The sequence below is a fragment of the Triturus cristatus genome, chromosome 8 (assembly GCF_964204655.1).
Source record: "Triturus cristatus chromosome 8, aTriCri1.1, whole genome shotgun sequence".
Taxonomy (NCBI): Eukaryota; Metazoa; Chordata; class Amphibia; order Caudata; family Salamandridae; genus Triturus; species Triturus cristatus.
The window spans coordinates 1114125419-1114152060 of NC_140591.1; the positions used below are offsets into that span (position 1 = coordinate 1114125419).

The following is a 26642-nucleotide window of genomic DNA, read 5'->3' on the forward strand; positions in this document are numbered from 1 at the left end:
GGGTCAGTAACCGCCTCCTCCTCGCTGCTGGTGGGAGGGGGTGTGAGCCCCTCGGGTTGGGCGGTCCCGGAGGTCGAGGATGAGCGGGGGGCCTGGGCGGTCATGGACCGGGTGATGGCGCAGGCCCAATCAGCCAGTCCCAACATTCGGAGGTGCTCTCGTCGCTCTACTTGAGCCCAGGGGGAACTTTCCAAGTCGTTCCCCAGGAGGCAGTCGACCGGGGCGTCGTCGCGCACTGTCACCTTCAGCAGGCCCGTCACCCCTCCCCACTCGAAGGGGACCAGGGCCATCTGGCATAGGCTTTCACCGTTGTCGGCCGTCCGTACGGGGCACAGCACATTCGGTAGAATCTGTTCAGGGGTCACCAGGTGGCAGCGGACAGCGGTGATACTGGCGCCTGTGTCACGAAGGGCTTCGGCCCGTTGTCCATTGACCGTGACCTGCTGCCGGTACTTCTGGGTGTTGGTTGGGATGGGGGTGCAGGGTACCATCTCTCGGCTACCCAGGCAGACCAGGGACATGGCTGCCGGCTCCCACTCAGTGTTCTCTCGGTCGAGGGCCTCCTCTTCCTCTTCTCCTCCCCCCAAGGCGGCGGCTGTCAGCTGCCGGGGCGGGGGCCCGCCGGCCACGTTTCTTCGGTTCAGAGGGCAGGCCGGATCGCTGGCAAAGTGTCCGGTTTGTTGGCAGCCGTAGCAGGTCACTGGTGGCCGTGGTCCGGGTCGGGCCGGGCCCACCCTTCGGGCTAGGCTCGGGGAGAGATGTGGCTGCGGTGGCCCTCGAGGGGGGCTCCTGGGGGCCCCGGCGGGAGGGTCTCGGTTCCTGTTCGGCCCTCCCCCCCCACCGCGCTGGCGGGGGGGTCCGTTGGGGTTCCTCTGGTACTCCCCCATTGAGTTCCGGGGGACCCGGGAGTTGACCCATCGATCGGCCTCGACGGCAAGTTTTCGCGGGTCGGTCATTTTGCTGTCGAGGAGGTGCTGTCTCAGTTCCACGAAGCAATTGTTGGAAAGGTGTTCCCACACGATGAGGTCGACCAGCTGCCCGTAGGTGGTTACTTTGCTCCCTTTGATCCACCCTTCTAGGGCCCGACTGAAAAAGTCCACATATTCCACCCATGTGGTACCCGGGATTTTCTTGCAGTCTCTGAACCGCTGGCGGTACATTTCCGCTGTTAGCCCGTAGCGGGTGAGCAGGGCCTCCTTCATGTGATCGTAGGAGGTCATCACCTCCTCCGGTAGCTGGAGCAGCGTGTCCCGCCCTTCACTCAGGAACCGCCCCCACAGGCCCGCGCCCCAGTCTTTTCGGGGCACCCGATGAGAGGTCATGGCCACCTCGTAGGCCTTGAACCATTGTTGGATGTCGTCATTCTTGTAATACTCCTTGACGACCTCTTTCGGGATATGTACCTTGGCCTCGGAAGGCGGTAGAGTGTCTCTAGTACTGGGGGTGTCGGTCCCTCCGTTCTTGGCCTTGATCTCGAGCTCCTTGAGACTGCGCTCGTGCTCAAGAGTTAGTTTCTTTTCCTCCAACTCCCGGTGTCGTCTCTTCTCCTCTATCTCTTCTTGAAGGCGTAGCTGCTCTAGGGCCAGTTTCTTTTCTGCCAGCTGGAGTTCGCCGTCCAGCCGCAGTCGGGCGAGCTCTAGCTCGTGGCTCCGGACCTTTTCCCGCTCTCGTATTTCTTCTTCGGAGAGGCCGGTTTCTAGGCTCTTTCTTCCTCCGGTTGCCGGAGTCAGTGCGGTTGCTGTGGTCTCAGTCAGGGGCAAGGGCCCTTCTTCCTGGGAGGGGCCTGCCCCGGCCTCCAACCATGCCCTCAGAGCTTTCTGCATCTCCTCTTTGGTACCTAGGCTGGTGGTTGCAATGCCTTTGTCTTTGCAGAACTGTTTTAATTCTTTGTGCGTATATTCTTCCAGCCGTTCGGGCTGGAACTCCATTGTCGCGTTGTTTTCCTGGCTGCTCATGATGCTGTTCGTTTGGATGGGTAGCTAGTGGGTACTGGCTGGTACGTACTGCGTTCGGCTCGGATCCCGTCGCTGCCACCAAATGTTGGAAGGCGGACCCCGAGGAGTCGGTGAGACCACCAAGGGGGGGCCCTCTCACTGCACGAAGTAGCCGAGCGCTGCCGAGAAGTCTCCTGAGAGATCCTTCTCCTATCACGTACTAGCACAGTAACACCACCACACAGGACTCAAGGAGGTTGTCTTGTGACAAGCAATTCTTTATCAGCAATAAAAAGGTTACGAGGTCAATATTTACACGAAGGGATCGAGGGATCCACCAAAAAAGTCTCAGTGTCTCTTTGGAAGGGTCGGGGTAGCGGGACAGTCTTTGGCAGGAATGCGGTACGAGGGTACCTGGGGCCCAGTTCTTATCCTCAAGCTGGAGGACCTCCGGATCTCGGATGGGTCGAGCCGCGACGGCGTCAGCAGGGCTCTGGCGTACAGTTCGTGGAGAGCCGCGATTCAATCAGCAGGGCTCTCAAGATGGTTTCTGCTCAGCTCGAGCCGCGACGTCGTCAGCAGGGCTCCGAGGAAGGTTTCAGCGAGGTTGGGCCGCGACAGCGTCAGCAGGGCTCCGATGTTCCAGGTGGTTCAGAAAGGGTTCACAAGAAGGAGCCGCGACGCAGTCAGCAGGGCTCGTGATGGTTCCGACAAGAGTTCTTCTCCGTAGGGTCAGCCGCGATTCAATCAGCAGGGCTCTCGACTCCGGGATACAACTGCCGAGCTGTGGTGGGGTCGTCCCAGATATAGGTCTGGAGCCCTTTGATGTCCGGACCTATGCGCCCAAGGGGGCGGAGTGGCCGGGTGGAGGTGGCCAGACGCCCAGCAGGAGAGGCGCCAGGCCCATGGGAGTTGCAGGGCGATCACACCTCGAGAGGGGAGGACAGTTGGGGGTCCCATCGATACTGTCCTCCGCCGGGGGCGATGAATGGTTCCTGCGGCACCCCCTGGCTAGTTCGTGGTGCCTCGATGTCGGGGCTTCGCTGGGGTCGAGGCCGGGTTGAGCGGGGTCGCGCCGGCTGGTGCACGGTGTGACGTGGATGCCAACAAGATGGCGGAGCCACGAGGAGTATGCGACCACGTGCAGCTCCGGGTGAAGGGCCTTGGTGCAGTTCAGACGGGTGGCCCGTGAAGGCCGGGGCGGGGAACGGGCACAATCCAGGGGGTTAAGGACCACGCCACGAGGCCGGGTCCAACACTGTTACAATAGGGCCATACGACACCAAAGTCCTCGCGTATGCGGACGATGTGGCCATAATAACAACTCATCCCGCTGAGGCTTTATCTTCAATTGAACAGATTACGCAGGGGTATGGTCGCCTCTCTGGATACTCTTTAAATAGAGATAAAACAATGGTTATCTGCACTCATAACACCCAATTCATTGATTCAAGTAGAGTTGATAGCGCAATGTATCTTGGAATTCGGATATCCTCAAAAATAGAGGAAATAACTGAAATTAATTATGATCCCCTCCTCCAAAAAATTAAGGATGATCTAAAAAGGATAGATGGTCTGCACTTATCAATTATTGGAAGAGGGAACTTTCTTAAAATGAATATACTACCTAAGGTCTTATATTTATTTCGTGCAATTCCATTACTAATTGATGATAAGTTTATTAAGGCCCTGGAATCTCATATGGTTAGATTCATTTGGGGGTACGGGAAAATAAGGAGATCAATCCGCTTTCTCTCCCTTCCAACTATAAGAGGCGGTCTTTCTGTCCCGAATTTGAGATTTTATCTATGGGCCACCATGATTCATCAGATGACCATGTTACTCTTTATTAAAACACCAGAAGACGAAATAGATGATAAGTGCATACCATCAATCTATGAGCTTCTTATAGGAGATAAGGCCAATGGTCTTCTTGTAAAACAATTAGAACCCTCTTATTACAGGAAAACTAAATTTAAGATCATAACTAGTGCCTGGGGCACCTGGAAGAAAATAACACGTCATCTTAACATACCTAAATATAATAGGCACATCTCTTTGTGGCACTCTACAGCCTTGCCACAACATATATATGACGGCATGGCTAGAAGATGGGACATCTGGGAGTTCTAACGCTAGGGGACTTTCTGTTACCAGGCAATACTAACAGATTTCAACTCCTACAAAATAAATTCTCTATCCCGTACAATAACATATTTAAATTCATTCAGATTAACACAATCTTAAAATCAAGGAGTTTTGATGTCTCTTTGTGTAATATTCCCATATTTGAATGTATGGCCAAATCTACAACTAAGATTGGTACTCTTTATACAATTCTAATTGAAAATCAGCAGGATGACCTGGAAAATACGGAAAGGAGATGGTCACGCAATTTAAATAATCCTAATGTAGATATTGATATGTCACTATACCTTTCAAATAAATTATTTGTCTCATCTAATTTGAAAGCTCAGTTATATAAGACCATATATGATTTGTATTTCACACCATCTAAGCTCTGCTCTTGGGGGAAAAGGGTGAATTCAGAATGCCCGAGATGTGGGAAAAGCGGGGCACATCTACTCCATATGTTATATGAGTGCAGCAAGCTCGTTCCCCTAAGAAATATGATAGCCGGATTCTGGCAGGCTGTGTTTGGACACGCAATACCCGAATCCTCCACCGTATATATGTTGGGTTACGACAATACACTCGGCCATACAAATAGAGAGGAAATCTGTCTGTTTTTAGGGACAGCGATTTATAGGATCATTTTAACAGCTCGTTGGAAAGACACAGATCCTCCCAATTTCCAGGTCTGGCTAGCTAGGCTGCTGGCTATATATAACCAGGAGAAAGCTATCTTTGCATGTAAAGGAAAAAAGGCGCGAGCCCTAGGCAATATGATCTGGGAACCAATAGAAACATGGAAAAATAATAATACAAATGTATGAATTTATTACGCGCATGGAATATCTCTTTGATTTTTATTAACGCAAATGTAATTCTTATGCATTTATTTTGTCTTATAAGTTAAATGTTCAAATTGAATTTCTATCTCTGCAATTAACAATGGAAAGTTATCTGTTTTTTTTTTCCTAAACAGTTGCAAATAAAAAAAATAAAAAAATAAATAAAAGGAATAAGGAACTATGGATCAGGGCTATCACCACAGGATGTGGTTCTATAGGGGGTGTAATAATACCATGGGTAGGAAGCCCATTGGCTGTAACTCTTCACTCTCCATAGGCTCCTAAATTCAGTATTTAGGTGGCCCCCTGACACCAGGGACTCAGATTCACCTGAACCACGAAGAAGAAGGCGGCCAAAGAAGAGCCGAAGAACGCAAGATCAGAGGACTAGATATGGACTTGGCACCAACACCTGCTTGCATGTTTCTCTCTTGACAATTGCAAAGACCCAACTCGTCCTTCATCTGTGCATCCTCCAAAAACGTAGACGGATTGCCAGCACTTCGCAAACCTATCAGCATCTTCCTTGTAGTGGAAGAGCCACTTCCCTGCAGTCTACAGCCACCGACCGCAACACCCGCTTCACCGATCTGCTGACAACCGGGTCCACCGACCCAGCAGCCATCCAGGAGGAGGTCATCGTGCTCCAGGACATCAGCTCCATAATCCCACCAAATTTGGAGATACCACGACCCCCAACATGCTGAGTCCTGGCCCCTTTGCAGCAACATAAACTTTTTCAGTGTCCAGCCCAGACACCAACAACGACAAGTTTGACCTACCAACAAGGGACGTCAGCATCACCAAGGCCAGCACGAGAGTGGCCCTGCTGTCCTGTTCTGTCCCCATCTCCAGGTCTACCCCACAAGAAAGAGCCTCCAATCCAAGCGACCTGCTGGACAAAACAACTCTGCAACCGAGTCCTACAGCTCGAGTAAGAGCCTACCGATGGTGCACCCTTGCCCCAGAGAGCCTCAAGAACCAAGCCTCCCTTTGGTTTTTGGCAGACTTGTCTCCACTTGCAGCATTTTTCTGCTTACTGGTTTCTCCATAGAATTCAGTGTTAGCGTTAGAGGCTACCCATGAGGCCAGCACTTCTGCACCCAGACACAGCAACGCAGGTAAACAAAAACCGCTGGTGGTTATAAGGACTTTGGCCCCTAATTACCTTATGTCAAGAAAAAATACCCTGTAACTGAATTGCAATTACCCATATCTAGTGTATGTTTCTCCAATAGGTTAAAATTACTGCGTCAAAGGCTTATGCCTCCAATCTGACGGCTGTATTTTCTAAGTGTCTGAAAATCGCTAACTCGAAAAGTACTTACCAAGTCTCGTAGATCTTAGTGTCAAAATGAATATAAAAATCTATGTTTTTTTTTCTAGATTGGTATCAGATTTGCTTACTGAGTGTGTCTCATTTATTGACTCTGTGTGTGCAACAAATGTACAACACTCTCCTCTGATAAGCCCAAGGCTGCTCCACCACACTAACACAAATAGAGCACCTTGGGATTCTTAAAGCAAGTACACTAATAAGGGATACCTGGACCCTCTGAACAGGGCACCTCATTTTGATACACTATATAGAGAGACAGCTTCCTACAATTAGCACAATTGTGGCAGCTGTTGCAATAGAGCAGCTGCAGGGACATGTTGAAGTTCACCAAATCTTGGACAGCAATCAGTCAGGCTCCAGTCGTGGGCACTGAATGCAATTTGCCCTGGTGGTCATTAAAGTGGAGATGTGGTGGACAAAGGGTGGTGGTCAGTCTATAGTTTAAATATTATTGGATTTGTCGGACTTTTTGAGACAATTGACCATGACCTGTTATTGGAAAGACTGTAGAGAGAAAAAAAACCTCTCAAAACCAAGGTTGGGTGCAAGTAAATGACTGAAGAAGCTGAAGTTGCTTGTGAGACAGGTAAACAATAGGCCATTGATAGTTTTGAAGAAGAGGGTAATGTTTTGACTTTAGTCAGCCTGACTGGTGGTTGTTCTAGGAGCTGAGGGCAACGCAGAATAGACTGACCAAGGTAAAAGATGCATAAAGGATGTTTTTGTGGAGGGGAAGAAGGTTTTTTGAATGACAATTAAAATGCTATTGCAGTAATCAAGCTTCTTAGGATATTGAGGAAGGTCTTGTTTCATTGGAGGTGGTGGTTGGTCACAGTGGAAGTGATGGGGTGAATTTGGATGCTGAACTGCTCTCCATTATTTATGGTTATAAAGGAATGTCTATGGTGGAAATATGAGCAGGAGAGGGAGTGAGTATGGTGTAATGCGGTGTAATGGAAGATAAGAAGTATGACCAAATGGAGAGTGATCCCATGGCAAGCAGCGCTTACTCTATCAATGAATGGTAGGGGATGATTGAGAGAAAGAAGAATATATGGGTATCATCTTCCTATATGGCACAGGAAAACCAAAAGGAGATTATGCTTACAACTGAAAGGGCCTGATTTAAACAATGGAACACTTGCCCGTGTTCTAGTCTGAACTTCCTAGGGACACTTAGAATTTCTTTGTACTTAACCATTTGAACAGTGCACAGACGAAAAGTCACACTTTCAACAAACACCAGAATCTCACTGGAATTTAATTGTTTAATGGAATTAAATATGTTGCCCACTTGGTGCATCCAAGACACTGATAAATACATAAAAGAAAGACCTCTCTTCAATTCACTTGCATGAAGTGAAAGGAATTCAACAGACATGAATAACAAACATTAAAAAAGCCAAGTGTCAATATGTTATTCCTTTCTTAGCCAGTAAATATATTCTAATATACGGCTTAATATTGCTGCTCAGCTTCTTGCTAAGCACTCACTAAAGTGTTAGAACCAAGCTACTGGCATGGAAATTAATGGTGTGATTCACGCCAAAATTTGCAAATGCCCAAATCAAAGTCATTCAATGTTTAGTTTTCATAAATGTACACATTTTATGCCTTTTCAGTTGTCCTTCTGCACTGCCAAATTTTGTAACAATGAACTGGAGAAGCAGGAGTTTCTACAAAAAAATGGAGTTCGATTATTTTTCTATGAAAAAGAAACTAACATAAAAGGACGACTCAGGATAAGGAAACCAATCAACTTTTATACCACTAACCCATATGTCTCCCCCTCAGATCATTGCTTTTTAAAAAAAAATACTGCACTATCTAAAACAAAAAACCTAGCTAACATGAGAAGATATTAGAAGCATAACCTGACTGCATCCCAGAGAAAAGCCTATTCCAACTATGGTCAAACTATGACATCATCATTAAGCCTATGGATAACGGGGAGGCATAGTTATTCAGAACAAAGTTGCATACATAAAAGAAGGCATGCAACATGTTTCTTGCAGAGATCATTAAAAAAAAGGCAATATCACCCAACAAAGGAATTAAAGGAACACATTAAGAATTAAATTGACCGGGGATGGCTTAACAACAACAAACAGGACCTTTTTGCAGAAGAAAGATCTGTGCTTTCAAAAACTATCTCCTTTACAAAACCCATAATAATCTGGAATACCCTTCAGTTGCTTGATTATTTCAGGATGTCATTCTGTACTGGATCACATCTCAAAGTGATTGATGTGTTCCTGTAACCATTCATTCCTAATATCTGATGACATGTGAGAGACACGGTGGACATCATTTAGAAAACTAAAGGATTTCTATTTGACGGACTAATATAGTAATAAATCTTGGAGAATCACGTCAGTGACACGGTGAACATGATTAAGAAAATATAAGGATTTCCATTTGACACAGACTAATATACTAATAAATCTTTGGGAATTTCCATATGGGATCACACTATATGAATATTCCTCAAGAGGATGCAGTGGAAGTGCTTAAACTCTATTTTGATCAGCAACCAATACCACACCAGATTCCTACTGGTTTCATTATTGACTTAGCCAAGCCATCATTCAAAAAAGTATTTCCCTTTCAACAGTAACTTTTACCTACAAGCCAAAGGAAAAGTAATGGGATGTTGTTTCACTCTCGAATTGGCAATTCCTTATATGGCACAATACAAACAATGATGCATCTCTGTGAATAATCTATAGCAATATCAAATCAAAATTTGGAAACTGTCTATTGCTCATGTTTTTGGTAATTTCTCAGGAGAAGAAATAAACTTGAAGAAGTCACAATTTAGCTGAACAATTGAGCTATAGACATCAAGTTTACTCCGCATAAGAATAAACGATTTCTTGATATATCAATCCAGTCGTATAAAGGGGTTCTCATCACTTCATTACACATATATGCCTCCAACATTACATAATTTTTACCCTAGGATATTGTTTTTTAATTTTTATTGTTTTTTACACAAGGATGATGCAAAAAAAATATATAGATACTACATACAAATAGAAGCCTTTGAGATTATGTACAGATTGTTATTACCTACTGGCGGTCGCCAGTAGGTAGTTATAGTTAGGACCTATTTTCCATAGGAAATCCGCAACATTCTATTCCCAATAAGTCTGGCGCCGGTAGACGAATCTTCGTGAAATTTTCCAAACTTTTGTCCAGCTCCGGTCCGCTCCCATCCTGAAAGTTTCGTGGTGATTCGTCAAGCGCCGGGCTGAGAAAAAAGGGGGGTCCCAAAACGCGTTTTCCCCATGCAATTTCCCATAGGACCTGTTGACGTAGCTACAGCCCGAACTGCTGAACGGAATTACACCAAATTTGGCAAAGAGGTAGTCCTCAGTTCAGACCCGTGCCTTTTGCATAAATGGTGTAAATCCATTCAGTAGTTCCTGAGAAAATTAGAGTAAAAAAGATAGCTATATCTATGGCCTCGGAGGATCCGCGCACCCTAAGCGCACCCTCACCGAACCGAGCGCTGAATGCTAATTGGCTGTCAAGTGTCTGTCTACATTCGAAACCAGGAACTGTTGGCAGCCATTTTGTGCCTCGGTAGAAGCGAGGCTGATTAAGTAAGGTAAATAAGTGTGTGAAAGATGTAAAGGGGGCAGGGTAGAAATACTCTGACCCTCTAGTGTTGCTTAGGGGGTCCCAGAAGGACCCCCTGGGCCCCCACCTTTTTTTTTTTTTTTAAACGGCGAAATGCGCGCATGGTGCGCGGTTCCTAGCGCGTTGGGTGCGCGGATCCCAAAAAAATGGGGGAAAAAAATAAAAAATAAAGTTTTGGAAATATAGTTTAGAAAATATTTCAAAAAATATAAAACTATATTTTAAAACGTAAACAATTTTTTTTTAAAAACTCAATAAAAAACAATATTTTTTAATTTTTAAAAGAATTGAAAAAATAAGTTAAAAAAAGGTGATAAAAATGTATTTTACAAAACATAATTAAAGGAATTGACACACTGAAATTTAATTTTTTTTTTTAAATTCAATGAAAATCATTAAACATCATAGCTTTAGAGATAAATTATAGATAGGAATTAGCATTTAAAAAACCTTTGAAATTCACTGAAAAAACCATAGGTTTCAGGGGTGTTATAGTTAGCTGGACATTTCCCTCTTACAAAAACCTAGGAATTCCCCCGTTATAGTTAGTTCAGCTAACTATAACTCGCGCGCCCCCGCAATGCACTGCTGATGACGTCACATATTACATCACTCATAACATGGTCAGTGACATCACTGATGACATCACTGATGACATCTCAAATGACATCACTGATGGCATCATCCATGTAATAAATTAGTGTGTCTTCTCACACCCTAATATAATCTTTGATACACCGACTCAAAATGTCAGACGGCCATTCTCAAAACCATAGATACTCCAATACCAATAACTACATACACACTCATTGACTCTTAGGTCTACACACACCTCCACTCACTCACCTGTAGAGTCATTCATACTTACAGTCACTCAGTACAGGACTATAATATGCATTTATACACTTATATAATCACTCAGACACCACCAATCATCCATAGACATACTCACACACCTAGTCAATCATGCAAATAATTAATCACACTCCAATTTACTCACCTATACAGTTATACACACACAAGTTCACGTACCTCATAAAAATACTACCACATTCTTACGCACTTATACATTTACTGATACAAGCACACACTCATCCATACAGCCACTCTCACAATCATACACTCTCACATATACCCAGTTATATACTCTTACACACATTTACCCTGCCTTTCACATATGTAGTTACTCACGCATGTACCACTGAGATATACATTCAATCACTAACACACCCATACATACACTCACCCAACCACACAGTCCATCACAGATGCACTCTTAAAACCATGCACCCATAGAATCACCCACTCACACATCTATGTACAGTCACACACACCCTACCCACACAAACACTCAGGCACCCATACAGATACTCAGACAACCAATCAATAACCCATATAGACACTCATATAGCTATTCACAAAACCATGCAGCCACTTATACACCAACACACAGACACATACAGACATTCACACAGTTTAGTCACTAGTCTGTAGTAAGATACATTTAATGACTCACTTATAGAGTCAGTCACACACCTAGAAAATCATCCATTCACACACTTATACACCCACTCATTCTTCCATAGGTCTTTCCCTATATATATTAAACATATTAAAACTCTACAGAAACACAGACTCACTGGATGACGTCATCAGTGATGTCATCAGTGATGTCACTGACCATGTCATGAGTGATGTAATATGTGACGTCATCAGCAGTGCATTGCGGGGGCGCGCGAGTTATAGTTAGCTGAACTAACTATAACGGGGGAATTTCTAGGGTTTTGTACGAGGGAAATGTCCAGCTAACTATAACACCCCTGAAACCTATGGTTTTTTCAGTGAATATATATATCATAATCATAATCGTATTTCTATCTCTGTTTGCCCCTCTATAGATTGGACCTGATGCAGTGAGTGTGTCACCGACTACCGATAAAGCTACGTGCACGGAGTTTAGGTGTTTGTACTTGCAAACACACTCTCCTCTAATAGACACAGATTGGAGCATCCAATAATGGGATTCTTTAGAATTAAGTGTTCGAATTAGAACCAGATATGAATAGCCTTTGTTAAGTTGATGTTGTTATTCTTTTTCACTTCTTTGTTTTCACACTTCATAAACCCGAGATTCAGTCAGGGTACTAGACCCTAGATAACATTTTCTTGCTACATACATAGTTAGGTACATAGAGTAAATTGACCTATGGCAGCTGCGTGTTGCACATTTTGTTTCCATGTACATTTTGCATGTTAATACAATGCATCATTTTGTAGATTAGTGTACTAAACCCAGATTTTTTGTCAATAATGCTTAAACATAGTTATATGATGAAATCTGAGCAAGTCCATATTGTTATTTGCGCAACTATTGTAAATTCCAATAGTAATGCATTACAATACTCACTCTGCCTCTGGATGATGGTGAAATCCAGAGTCTTTTCTTTATTTTTGTTTAAAAAAAGCATTTAATCCTGTGTACCGGAACTGTGGTCATGTGACCAAGAGCTGGATAGCTCGAAACGCGTCTTCCTCTGTGCCCGTGAATAAAGTTTATTCTCGAGAACTGGATTGGTGTGGCCTGTATTTCTTCAATTGGAAGATTTTCCTGTTTGAGATATATATATATATATATTGATATATATATATATATATATATATATATATATATATATAACATTTTTATCCCACAATCATCCACAAATTGTGCCCATCATTCCTGAGCATGTGGGGGAGCTTACTATCCAACCACGCCCTCACAAAACAAAGCCTACCTGTGATAATAACAAAATTCACATTCCCTACAAATTCATATGGAATTTTCGGCGAAGACTCAAAGATTATAAATTTAAATGAAAAAGGAATGCTACATTGAAGTAGCTTATTGGCTTCTCCTAGAACTTTAATCCAAAAACCATGAATCTTGCTTCAGCACACACATATAGGGACTGTATCTGTATGTATTTTGGAACACTGAAAACCTGCCAAGCTGGAGGCACAGCACCTTGAATGTAGCCTCTTTGGTGCACCATGTAAATCTTGAATGAATTTATAAAAGTGAATTCTAAGTCTTGAAAAGTTCAGTGCCTGACAACTGAGGGAAAGCTCTTATAGACATCCTTTGTAGTTATAGATGTATTGCGACTGTCTACCCAACAGCTGGTTAGGTGCTTACTGTTATCCAGATGGTCATCTAATATCAACAAATAAACACAGCAAGTCAGAGAAATGAGAAATGGAAGATAAGTTTAAGAGAGGAACAGACGCCAAGCTTGTACCATCAAAGAGAAGTTGTCCAAAAGAATTCTGTAAGTACTTTAAGAACCTCACATAGGCTCATAACATTTTCAAAAGACTAAAAGGCCCACTCCTGGAAGCGTTGTCCTGCTGCCTCTAGTTCAGAATTTGCCCACTGCTGAGCATGCTTATAATGAGCAAAGCTGGGAAGCTCTGGATTAAACGATATTTTGTGATACAAGTGTTTTTAAATCTGCTAATTAGGGCTGGCCATAAATGTCCATATACAGCCAAAGTAATAATGTCTTTTTAAAAAATATAGTAAGAGAGCTGAAATAACCATAATGTCAATAAACGTCGACATATAAATGTCCTTAATGGCCATCTCGTTCTAGTTATACCCAGGACCCGAGCGAGCAGGTAAGTAAAGGCAGCGCAATATTAATATCCGAGATATGAAAGAGACCAGTTCTCCCGTATTGGGAGATAGAAAACTAACTGCTGTTTATGTTATTTTGTACTGCCAAACATAACACATCATAAGTAAACCTGGAATGGAGGGACAGCAGCATGCTATCAATCAATGAGCCCATTTGTACTCATGTGCAACATGGATTCTCTAGAATGTTTCATTTGCACAAGTCTCGAGCCTGTTGACCTGTGAATCCCTGATTTTACCAAAAGAGCAAGTCTTATAACCTATCTTAAATTTTCAGTGGCACTTAAAACCCTGAAATCCAGCCCCTGCCATTTATGTGAATCTCCTATTGTTAGATGTGTTTCTTGATGAACGACTATTTCATCCCATTGCAGAGTAGCTCTTCTAGGACAAAATACATTTTAATTGACAATATGAGCTTGTTCAAAATCCATATTATAATGCTGATATCCCCATTTCCCTATGCTTACCTTCCCTCACGCCGTCTCATTGCTCATTAACCCCCATATCTATTATGCTGCTCTTATATCTGGATATCCGCTATTTTATTTCTGCTTCCTCCTCCCCTACAAGATCATCCAACCTCTGACATTCCTGCCCTTCTCCCTCAATCCTCCGGATTACCAGACCTCACTTTGGGCCAAAGGGCTGCTTCGTTCTCCTGGCAAAATATGAAATCCATACTACTTCAATCTATCTGTGGCCAATCTGCCCAGCACTCTGCCCTCTCCCAGTGTCTTCACCTCTTGAACCAACATTATACAATTACTTGAATGGTATCAATCAATTTCAGAGGTACCCTCCTGATTCCATAACTCCAATGGGTATTTAACCTCTTCTTCTGATGTACATATTATTTTCTGGTTGTCCTTCACAATTTATAAATGGTCCGGTTCCTGTAGAAACGTCTGAGCCGGTAAGGCCTGAAGTGGGCCATCATTTGTCGCAGTGGCCATGATCTCTCTATTGTAGAGTGAAATAAGTCTGACCTAAGAATAGTGCCTCCCCCTACTAAATTGGGTTAACAAGACAAGCAGCCTGAAAGACTAGTTGCTAAAAGATCAAATTTCCACGTACATCAAGACCGCTTGTGGCTGTTTTTTATTGCTGCACAGTATTTCTGATACTCTTCCCTGCGGGTACACAATAATTTTTATACTGTTTACAGAGAGAGATGTGAGTCAGATTCTGCTGTGCACTCATTGTTGGCCTCACAACAACAGACATTCCTAAAGTGGTAGAGCCAATAACTTTCTGTATTACTGTTTGTTCCACCAGGGTTGACTATTTTCGGCTGAGTGATTGCATTGTAAGAATTAATTCTTCACATTATCATTTCCCATATCATTAATCAACCGAGTCATGTTGTCTGATCTACTATTTCTCCCCATAGCAAAAGTGGATGATCTGCTTTCTCAAAACCTGCTGTTTCAAACCAATGGTCCGAGTAGTAACATACATTGTAAATACAAACACTTTCAAGAAAATAATCTGAAAGAGCTGTAACATTCTCAATACTTGAGAGTACTGAATTCAGGACCTGTTCTGGTGGAAAAAAAATAAAAGTATAAGAGACTAGATCAATAAAGCAAATTTACCAACGAGTGACCAGAGCATTCTGAGCATGTTGAACCAAAAGGGACCAAACGGACAGAACCAATGAGAGATTTGTCCTTTTTCAGTCAAATGATCACTGGCTTTGAATTCACATATTGAGGCATTAAAATCAAACATGCTTCTCCTATAGCAATACAAAAGATGTTGCTTACAACGTTATACCCTAACAACAAACTGTACAAAGGGAAGACCATAAAACAAATTAACAAAATGAACTGTACAACATAAATCGAGAATTCAATGCTGAATTGTAAAAGCTCTGTTGGAAACACATTTTATAACCAATGACCATTAGCAGAATCAGCTAAAATGAACCGTTTTGGCTGTGGTATGGCAGAATCATTGTGCTAGAAGTCTGGAGAAATTACTGCTCAAAAAGGAGGCTGCATTGATAGCACGTATCAATACTGTCATCCACAGACTTAGTGAACCTAGTGAATTGCAAAATATTAGGTAACCACCTTATGGATCACAGACTTTGACATTGAATTGATAAAAACTCTTGAACGCTGATCTTCACCCCCAAAGTGAATTTTGTATATTTCTTTTACACTTCAGCAACAGTGTAAATTGAAAACTGAAATAATGTAACCCACACTAAAAGGAAGTAGAGGTTTCAATAATCTTTACTTAATTAAAATGCCTTCAAATATACTCATTACTTGACTACTGGCACCTGCAGCTTCTCCCTTACTCTATGTGCCAAAGGAAAAGAGTGCCACGCATTACTATACAGCAGGGGTCTCCAACCTTTTCTGTAAGAGCCAATTACGTTCAATGAAAATCATACAGAGCTACTCATAATATTAGTGTGATTATAGGGACCATGGAAGGAAGACAATATTGCCACCCCATGCAAGATTACCAGTAAGGACCATCTTTGTCCATCAGGCAGGATTGCTAGCATTATTGTGGAAAAGGCTTTATTAATTTGGAATGTCTCAACAAATCATCTAAATAACAGCCATAAATGCAACGTCTCAGACACCAAGTTAATAATCATAGTACTAAGTCTCCCTAACACCTTTTGATTGATCACTCAAATATCAGCTTTAAATATTACTTGGAAATCCAACCATTTTCTTCCTAACATCAGGCTATACACACATTTGTGTATCAAATACACATAATTCAATTTGGGATGTATATATTATTTCAACCAAGCAAAAGCTTCTAATTTAGTAGGTTGGGCTGCACCCAGCAGAGCTACTTGCAGGTAGATGGAGATCTACAAGTAGCTCACAAGCTATTGGTTGGAGAAGCCTGGTATAAACTATGAAGCCATAAAGTGAGTGACTGCAAAGAGACAGGTGCTTTTCCCCTTCCATTCAATTCATGTCAAAGCAAATATGGATAGCCACTATTTTCGCTAATTTGGACCAAATAAGAGCCTATAATCTAAATCTACATATATGATGGAACGCAATGCTTTGACAACTGAATTTGGCCTACCCATAAACAAGGTCATGTCCATTGGGCCTTGCAATGCAGCAACCACTTTCCAAAATTGTGTAAACAAGAGCTGTGAAACAATATGGACATTGGTGTGTTAATTTATTTTGTTAGCATGCTAATTTTCTCATACAATCTGAAAGGTACTGACTAGATGGTATACAACAAGTCAGTATTTCTGAAAGGCTGGACACCACTTGTTGTCATGAGAATCCTTTACTTTCTTCAGTCAAATGGTATGCAGGTAATACATAATCATACCCATGAAAATGTATAAATAATTAGAACTCAATCCAAAACTTAACAAACGAGTTATGAATTTAAATTCCAAGCTCAGAGAATTTGTATCTTGCTATATTCCAAGCCAGCACAATATGAGACGCAACGAGAAGCAAGATGGTATCTAAGTTGACTAAAGACATAATATCATGGCCTTACTGTAATGTCTTGTGTTATACTTCCAGAAAACAGGCTGGAGAACATTCTTCCTTATCAGCAGAGTTGTTGTACATAGAAGAATGAAGTGTTTCGGTCTCTCTGGGCCACTAAGTTTATTCATTGAGCTCCAATGCCCCGGAAAACCTATCTTCCAATTTCTTTAAACACTTACCAAATGTGTGTAAAACCATGGAATTCTTAGGGAATTTTTAGAAGTCAAAAGGATAGAAAGTGATCTTAGGTGAACAGATGCTACTGGAACTACTCAAAGCCTAGCACAGTTAAGTAAGGAATTTAGGTGGATTTCTAACTCAATGCTGTGTAGAAGCAATTCTAATTTTAAAGCTTCCTACGCATAGGTGTAACATAGGTCACAGAAAGCTGTTTTCAATCCTTTGTAGCTTGGTTGCCTTTTTAAAACCCCAGCATTTGCCACCATACGTAGTAGTGGGGGCTCCTCCTTAAATTTAACATACTAGAATAGGCTTTAATGTGGATCCTCCAAAACTGTTCATGCAGCACAAGAAGGCATTTATTTTTCAATTTGCTTTGTCCATGACAATTTATAGTGGAATCAAATGCCTAGATAGTCAAAAGTATACAGTTGTTCCAAAGTGGTTTCATTAACATGGAATGATTTTAGTTTGATTTTTGGATTTAGGACCATAAATACTGTTTTGATGACCTTAATAGCGAATGTTTAAAAATGATTTTACAATAGCATTCGAAAACCCTCAACAAATGGTACATTGCCAGTTCAGTTTTTGCCAGGAGTGCATCTGCAAAGAGGAGTCATGGAAATGTCTCTCCTTCTACTGTTGGTATGTCAAAGTTCCGATCGGTGATAAACCTTTCCACCTCGTTCATATACAGACTGAATAACGTGGGTGATAGCATGTGACCACTTCTGTTTGGACTGGAAAGTCTGATGTACATTTCCCCTTTGTTCTAGGTCAGACACTGGCTGTGTCCTTATAATAGAGGAGTATTCCCCTAAATCCTCACAGCGTCATTTATACTTCCTTTTTTTGTGCAATTATGTGGTGATTATGAGGAAGAAATGCAGATGGGAATCAAATGTTTTCATCATATTTATACCCTGTGATGTTGCGCTAATATAGAGTTGTTTTGAGCTTTAAAAAGTGGATTTCATGAGGTCAAACTAGGCATAATGTGCGGTGAAATGTCGGATATTGGGATCGCAATTTCACCACACATAATCCCCTTTCGACCTATTTATGGAAGCCTGAATGTCTTGAGTGTTCGCCAGACACCGTGTTTTTAAGCACCCAGCTTTTAGCTGGCAGTTTATAAAGAAACCTTATATTAATCTAATGGCCTTGTGTTTATAGCAGCCACTTTGATTCCATTAAAACTGCTTGTCTGTCAGAAAGACAGCTCAAATATTGATAGTCACGTAAAATAGAGTGATGATAAGCGGGTTTGAGTACTGGCATGACCATTCAGCCTTTCTTCAGCACAAATTACATGTATTTAATTAAATTATTTATTACAGGGAGCAAAGAAACTTAAACGCATGCCCGTAGGGCAGCTTGACTGTAAAGCAAAGCGAACTACAAGAAATAAGGATGCATAGACATACTTCCTCGTTCCAAGAGCTCTTATAAAGAATAATAAAAGGAATAGGATCATGAGAAGGGCATGCTCTGATTTCGACCACAGATGCAGATTAAGACCGCAGAATGTACGTAGAGATCCGGCTTCCAGAAAACTGCATGCTTACTGAAAGATGTAGTGTTCCATAAGTAATGTGCACAAATATTATCTGCACATGCAGATTCGAAAACACCACAGGAGCGAATAATGTGAAAAGGCAGTGTACTGGGGAGCAGAGTATAGATGAGGGTGTCAGTGTTGTGAAGTAAAGGGATCTGTCGACCAAATTAAATGCTGTTTTTAGATCATTGAAAATTATAAACAAGGTGAATTTCCTCAACTTAATATATTTAATGCACATGAAGTACAATCTCATCGACTGATCTAGAGTTCGTACTCCTTTCCTGACACCGGAATACAAATTGGATAAAAGTCTATCTCTTTCAGCCCAATCTTGGATACACTTTAGAAATAACTTGCATTCAATTTTCCAGGCTCCATCTAGCAGTGGAAACAGATGATAGCCCTGGGATTTAAACAATATCCTTTTTAGGTTGAGCCTAGAGCCAGCACGCATGCGCTGCTCTACGAGGCTTATTGTAGAGGAGTAGGTTAATAGAAGCTCTGCCCACTCTCCTTCCATATTTGCGATTGGCTTGTTCCATTGTCTGTCCTAAATGCTGGCTTCCGATTCCTCAATAGGCTTGTTAGTCCCTCCTTAGTACCACCTCCTCTTCATTGGTCACCTCCCATGGCGACTGGCCCCTTTACTTCAGTTATTACACAGTACTGTTATTTAGACTGTGGAGTACTATTTTCGTTAATGAGGTTCTCCTACTGCAGGCACGACATGCTGTGGTGCTTTCTTCCCCCCACCCGCCCTACTTCCCGTGCCTTCTCCCCTGCCCGCCCTACCCCTGTTGTCCACACCTTCTTTCCCCCGCCTGTTGTCGTGATGCCAATCATTTGCAATGCAATAGGTTTCGCGTAAATGCAAGACCTACTGCATTGCAAATGCTTGTGTATTTTTTTAAGTGCCTCCCACACCATCTTCAGAAGGCCAGTGTGAAATCAAACCATTTTGTAAGTAAGTGGGCCCGCATTTTTGCCAGACTGGCTGACCTCGGTGTCCAGTCCCAGGACATGCCCACTGCCACATGACACAAGCACACACTGAGGAAAGCCACTCATCTTTACCCCATGAAGCAGCCTTGCTTTACTTCGGACTACGGCAACCAGAAACTTTCTACAAGAGGTTCTGTGGTATAAACATTCAAACTTGTGGGAAAGAGCGGGCTTGGCACGGATTTAAAACTGGTCTGGCAGTCCAGTTCAGACAGACATCATCGGATTAGGGTGGCTTTATTGGGGTCCTTTATCTTGTCTAGCTGACCCTTCATGCCTGGGCCATGCCTTTCCTTTCACCCTCTGATAATTTAACCCAAGATGAAGTTTTTGAATTCCTATGCATCCATTCCATTGAACTGACTAATCTAGGAACTGAGGTGATGGAAGTAACATACTTTTTGTTCCTAAGCCAAATTGTATCATTAAAGTGCATTGACCATCTTAAGGGGAGGGAGAAGTGTTTGTATCATTAGTGAGCTGTTTGTTACAGCTGCACCTATCAAGTTAATGGACAGTCAAATGTGATGCCTAATCCAGACTGTTTGCCAACCTGTCCACTTCTAAGCACGTTCGGCAGTCACCAATGTTGTCCTATTATTTTTAGGTCGAGCCTACCGGCAGCGCACAAGTGCTGCGCGCTCTGCAAGGCATGCTGTAAATAGAGTATGCAGTGGAAGCCCCGCCCACTTTTTACCCATATTTGTCATTGGCTTGTGTCATTGTCATTCTTAAATGTTGGCTTCTGATTCGTAAATAGGCTTGTTAGTCCTTCCTTAGTACCACAGTGTCTGCATTTGTTACCGCCCATAACGACTGGACCTTTTACTTGGCTTGTTACACGGTCTGCATTATAAGTGGGTGAGCACTATTTAGTTTTTTTACACTGATGGGGACAATAGCTGCTGCTTTTTTTTGTTTTTGCATGCTGAGCGCGGCACCCGCTTTAGGGACACTGCGCTCAGATTACATTTTATTTTTAAAACTTTGATGTTGAACGCGGCATCCTCTTCAGGGACATCGCATTCAGTTTATTTATTTATTTATTTTAAACTTTAATACTGAGCGCGGAGCCTGCATCAGGGACACCGCGCTCAGATTCTTTTTTTTAAACTTTAATAATGAGCGCGGCGCCCGCTTCATGGACACCGCGCTCTGCAATACAATAGGTATTGCTTTAGCAAAACTTTGAACTATTGGTATTTTAAATGACAATGCCTTGAATTTTTTATAAAAGGCATTGCCATTTACAATGCCAATAGCTCAAAAACTCGCAATTGCTAGACCTTTGCATTGTAAATGCTTGTTTAACAATGGGAACTATAAATGCTGATCACAACTAGGGGATAGACTCATGGACGTCATTTGGAGGCAGTCAGGGGTCACAGCTGTGACCTCTCGCTTGCTCCCTGCTACTCCTGGCACTTCCTTTGGGAACCCTGGCCTCAGAAGAAGTGAACGATTTGCACCTTCTGAGACCAGGGGTCGCAAAGGAAGTAGCAGGGAGGAGGTTAGAGATCACAGCTGCGACCCCAGACTACCTCCAAATGACACCCATGGATACACTTACCTGAATATCCAGGCCGCATTAAAGACATTCTTTGTATAAAAGTGGGGCTGAAATTGATTTTGTGTTATGGAAGAGATTTGAGGGAGATTCTAGATGGTTTCGGTGATTTTTTGCAGTCTTTGGCTACATATTGGATCGATCACTTCTTTCTCAGTGAATTCTAATGCTGCAGTCAGATTTGATTACTACTGCGTGTAGAATCCTTTTCCATTTTCAGACTCTGAATTAGCAGCTTCCTGGTATAATAAGGAGAATTGTTGAACTCAAACAGCTGGACAGACTTCCATATCTAAATGTTTAGGAGGACCATCACAGCCCCATCTCACCAGTTCCCAAAAATAGCTTTAATCCTTCCTAGGTTTATACTGGGTGTTTATCTTTAAGCTTAATTCATGTTTTTAAACTTTTCCTTAGGTCTTTAAAGAACTTATCTCTTGACAAATTCAGGTAAACGTTTTTAAGGGTTTTGGGAATGTATGTTTTTCATGAAACACTCCTCTTAATATCAATGTAAATAATGCATGATATCACAGATTTTGTATTTGTGGCTTCTCTTGATGGCAGCGGAGGTAAAAGTTTCAATATGTCCCTAAAACCCTGAATTACTCCTATTTCCGGATTATGTCTAGATTGATATTTTCATGATATTTTCTCCTAAAAGTCTTGTTTAAGTTATGGTTACATGTGCTCAGTCGCTATTTAATTTCCCCCAGACTACATTTTTCTGCCAGGTTGGTTGATGTCAGATGAAACTCCCATTTTGGAAGGTCAAGGTTTGAAACCCTTTGGCATGCAGTTGATGGTGATCACTTTAAATTCTTGTTTCAACGTGCATATCAGATACAAAGTGCTAAGACTCGATATTTAATTAAAATGTAGTCTATTAGGCGTGTATGATTGCAGGCTCTACAAGTTTTCTTTGCAGAAATATCTGATGTGCTTACCCATTAAGACTACGGAGACCACATATTGCCATCAATGAGGCAATAAAAAATAAAAAAAATGGGCTTTCCATAGTGCTCTTGAATTAATCTGGTTAGCACACCAGGACACCCCATACAGAATTCCTCTTTAAAATCAGAATCAATCATCAATTCATGCAGCTTCTATTAACATCCCCACAAACCATGATTATTTTTTGCTTTGTTTTACTTCCAGGCACTTTGTTTGCTGACAGAGTTTTAAGTATTGTTGATTCAAGGTCTTTTAATAACAGGCATGTTATTATTTTTGCTAAGTGGAATACTGACATTGAATCGGTCTATTGCCATGATATTGCTTCCTATTGTTATATGCTTTAAATTGTTATTGATGGTGTGACTCACTTCGGTGCTTGCTAATAGAGGAATAGAAATCCACAGTTAGGCTTCCTTTTGGTCTGCCTTTCTTGGAATTAATGGCAGGAACAGAGTATGGTGAGTAGCCAAACACTGCAATTTCTTCAGTTGCCCAGGTTTCCTGGAAACAGAATATATCAAAGGTTTTTATAAAGTTAGTTCAAACCTGATTTTTTTTTTTAAACTCAGAAATATTCTTGCTTGCCATTAGGATGGGCCTGATATGAACCAGCTGTTGTCTTTTTGTAAAAAGTAAAGCAGAATTAACTTATTGGTAGTGCACCTCCTGCCACAGTGAGGTGTTTTCCAGTGCACCAACTAATGAAGTGTTGAACTATGTAAACAATCAGGACATGGACAGAAATTACTGTAGAAATTCTGACTTTTAGAGATAAGTACTACAATACACAGTACAAATTCTTTGCAAATTGCTACTATCTAATATTAATTATTTCTATTTTGTATTTCTACATTTTTCTCCATATTTTGTAATATTCAAGCATAGTAACTCGTAATTATTCTGACGGTTGTGGTTTTGGGCTTGTTGGGTATGTTATAGATCTCACTAAAGATCAACAGAGGCTAACTGTACTACTGTGCAACATGTACAAGGCTAGAACAGTGAGGGATCAAGAGTAGCTGACGTAACTGTGAATTTGTAAATTAGTAAACTGACTCAGAGGGAGGCGGGCGAAAAGGTAGTGATGAGGCTAGTCTGAGAAATAGGGTGTAGTAATGAAGTTCAGGTAGCCGAAGTGTTGTTTACGAAGATTTATTTAGCCTTCGTTGCATGTTGGTAAATCCATGTAGAGCAGATACTACAGAGGGCAGATGTCATTAATACTTAAAAATCAAAAGAAACTATGGATATGTTCATGGGAGGAAGAACATGATGCATGTTTGAATGGAAAAATGAGGATGCCTTACATTAATGAAGCTTTTCAAAATCAAGGCACTTTAGATGTCTCAATCAGGCTTCTGTGATTACTGTAAGTTACAGAAATTAAACTCCTTCCTTGGGGGAAGCTCAGGTTCTTCAATGAATTTACGTCCAATTTAAAATGTGTCTATATGGCTGGCTGGTTATGCATTTCACCCAGCGGAAAAGCGGTGGGACTCATAATGGATGATGAAGCACAACAGCAAGTGGACAGTGAGTTAATGGAAGGGGTAATGCCGGGACAGGAGGTAAATGGGTGAAATAGGAGATGGGTAGGGATAGCTAGATGAAAGATTAAAATTATTAGTCAGTGAGACTGGAAAATTAGAAGGCAGATTTTGTCAGATAATATTCCTGGATAAGAGAGGGGAAACGTGTATGGAGCCTTCTATAGCAACATTGGAGGAAGAGTAAAGAGGGTGAAAATAAAGAAAGGAAATCAAACTGAGAAGTTAATGCAGGAAAGTGAGGAAAATGAGTGGCGTAAAGCAGTAAAGGTATAACAAAAACCTTTGGTGCAATGTCAATGGAGATGCAGAATAATTTAAGGGATTATAATGGCAAAGTAAATTTGAAATCATTTCTGGTAAATGTGGAAAAAGTGACGCAAAGGATAATGACAGAAAAAAGGTTAAAAGAAGTCTTGAGATAATTTGGGGAAGAATTAGAAGTAATAAAGAACGAAAAGAAAATGGATACTTGAGTTCTCAGTCTGACAGGGTCCCCTCCATGCTGTATGCATTTATTGGTTGCTGGTCTGACTGGATTATATAGTATGTGTCTACAAACAATCTGACAGGGCCGTGTGAGCACTGAGGTGGACGAATGTCAGTTTCACTTCTCCAGTCTTAGAGTTCCTTGTAGTTTGGGGGTATCACAAGGACATGGTGCAACAGAAGGCACACACCTCTTCGATTAGTGACATAATATAAAATGTGCTTGGCACACTGTTGTACTTTAGAGAAGTGGCTTTTATCAATGAGAAGAGACTATGTATCCACATGTCAACATTGCATAAATAGAGCTCAGCCTATCACAGAACATATCCATATATGAGTTTCTAATGCATCTGCCTTAACTCTGGAAAAGGTCTTGGTCTGTATTTCCATACATTTAGTACCCGCATGCCGCAAACTGAAGGAAAATAGTGTTGAGGCCAGAGCAGTGGGAGATGGTAGACTCTTGTGGTCACTGTCAAGGTTATTCTGAGTAGTGATTGTTATTGACTCACAACAACTGGCAGTACATTGTTTTTCCAGTTGATGGTAAAAGAGAGGACTGAATTGGCAAATACCTGCAACATTTCCATTTTATTAAACTAGTTAAAGCAGATTTTCAGCAAGCGATTACTTATCCACTATAATTCTTGTAGGTAAAATGCACTGCGAAGACCACCATGATGCTCTCAACAAGTCTTTACAGCACCCTCAGAATTCCCTACAAGCTCAAGATTTCTGTGGAATATCAGTTACATTCCATTGGAACAATCAATAAAGTTAATGGTATGCCTTTGTTGATAGTTACCTTTCAGAAATCTGCAGTGAACTATTGCCACACCTGTGAAGACACTGTGCTCCTTGCCACTTAACCTGAAAAAACAGAAAATATAATTGAAATAGATGAAATACTAAAGCTGGTTGTAACTATGTTTGTCTTCAATTCAGCAGTCCACCTTTTCTAAAATATTCAAGTTTTTACATTTTAGATGCTAACTATTTCTACCAAAAATATACTTCTAATATTGAACATTTAACTGACATAAAAACAATCTTAGGACATTTTCTGTTTAATTTAGTTTAGGCACCCTCGTTCTGGAATTTTTTTTTTTTTTTTAGCATAATAGGGGAAATAATGGACTCTACTGTTTTTGACTGTTTTTGTTACCGGCAGTGAAAGGAAGAGAACAATACTTAATCATGTAAAACTTGCTTGTTATTAATATATACTGTCAGTACGAGACAGTGATTGTCGAAGCTGTTCCAAAGGCACAGTGAACAATGCTCATGAATTTGATGTAGAATACTCAGGTTTTGTTGACTTTCATCGTTAGATTGTTGATACCTTAATGGACAATGGTAAGGGCTAGTGAATTATGTCATTCTGAGACTGCGGCCATAGGGCGACGAAAGATCGCTGGAGCATACATATATTTTTCCAAGGCATCTGTGTCACAATGTGACCGTAAGGGCCTGAAAAACGTTGAGCACAGGACAAACTTGGTGTCCTTTCAATGTGCATTCCAATACGATAACATTAAAAAAAAATTAACATGGATTTGGTGAGAATTCTTAAAAGAAAGCGGAAGTACTGAAACTACAAGCAAGATTTCTGTTAAAGTGGTAGATTTTACCTCTGCGCAAGGTAAGATCAGCTCCAATGCTTCTACTGCTTCTTGGATCATTATAGTACATGGAGGGACTTCTTCCAAAGGAGGGTCAGAGGGAAAAAGGATATCCACTTCTGAGGATATGTCCAAAACATTTGCTTTTTAAATCCAAGTAAACTCCAAGTAAAGACCAGAGTAGTTTTGTAGGGGGAAAGAGGTTATCAAGTCACCCAATCCCCACTACCTTCAGATGTTAACAATTTTGGCTGTAGGGGCTGTATACAAACCCTGCTGTACTTGGCCTTTCGCTCATGTGGCCATGCACAGTAGGTTGGTCAGCAAGACCTGGCCTGTGGCCAGCCCCTCAACCTAGCCCACTGCAGACATCCAATCCTGCAGTGTGCCACTAGGCCCTGCACCTTTGCCTTTGTGTAGCAGGCATTGAACACAGGACCTGGCTGCCCAATCTGTCACTGCTGGCCAGTCCCTGCACCTAGCCTATCGCTGATGGCCAAGCACCCCATGCAAGATGCACTGTCTTGGTTTCTTAAATGGAAAAATTATTTTCCTATATTATTAGGATTAGTTTGAATGGTAAAATAATTTCCCATATTTTCTTATTCTTTTTCAAAATGTTGTCTATGATCCAGC

The 26642-nt window shown here is 41.8% G+C and overlaps 1 protein-coding gene across 1 annotated transcript in view; it reads right to left on the minus strand.

Moving 5' to 3' along the window:
- ASMTL (acetylserotonin O-methyltransferase like) overlaps nucleotides 1–26642 on the minus strand; it is a 296820-nt gene that overhangs the window by 163295 nt on the left and 106883 nt on the right. Inside the window, exon 6 of the mRNA XM_085622689.1 lies at nucleotides 25190–25254. Coding sequence (XP_085478815.1) covers nucleotides 25190–25254 — 65 coding nt within the window. The remainder of the gene's footprint in view (nucleotides 1–25189; nucleotides 25255–26642) is intronic.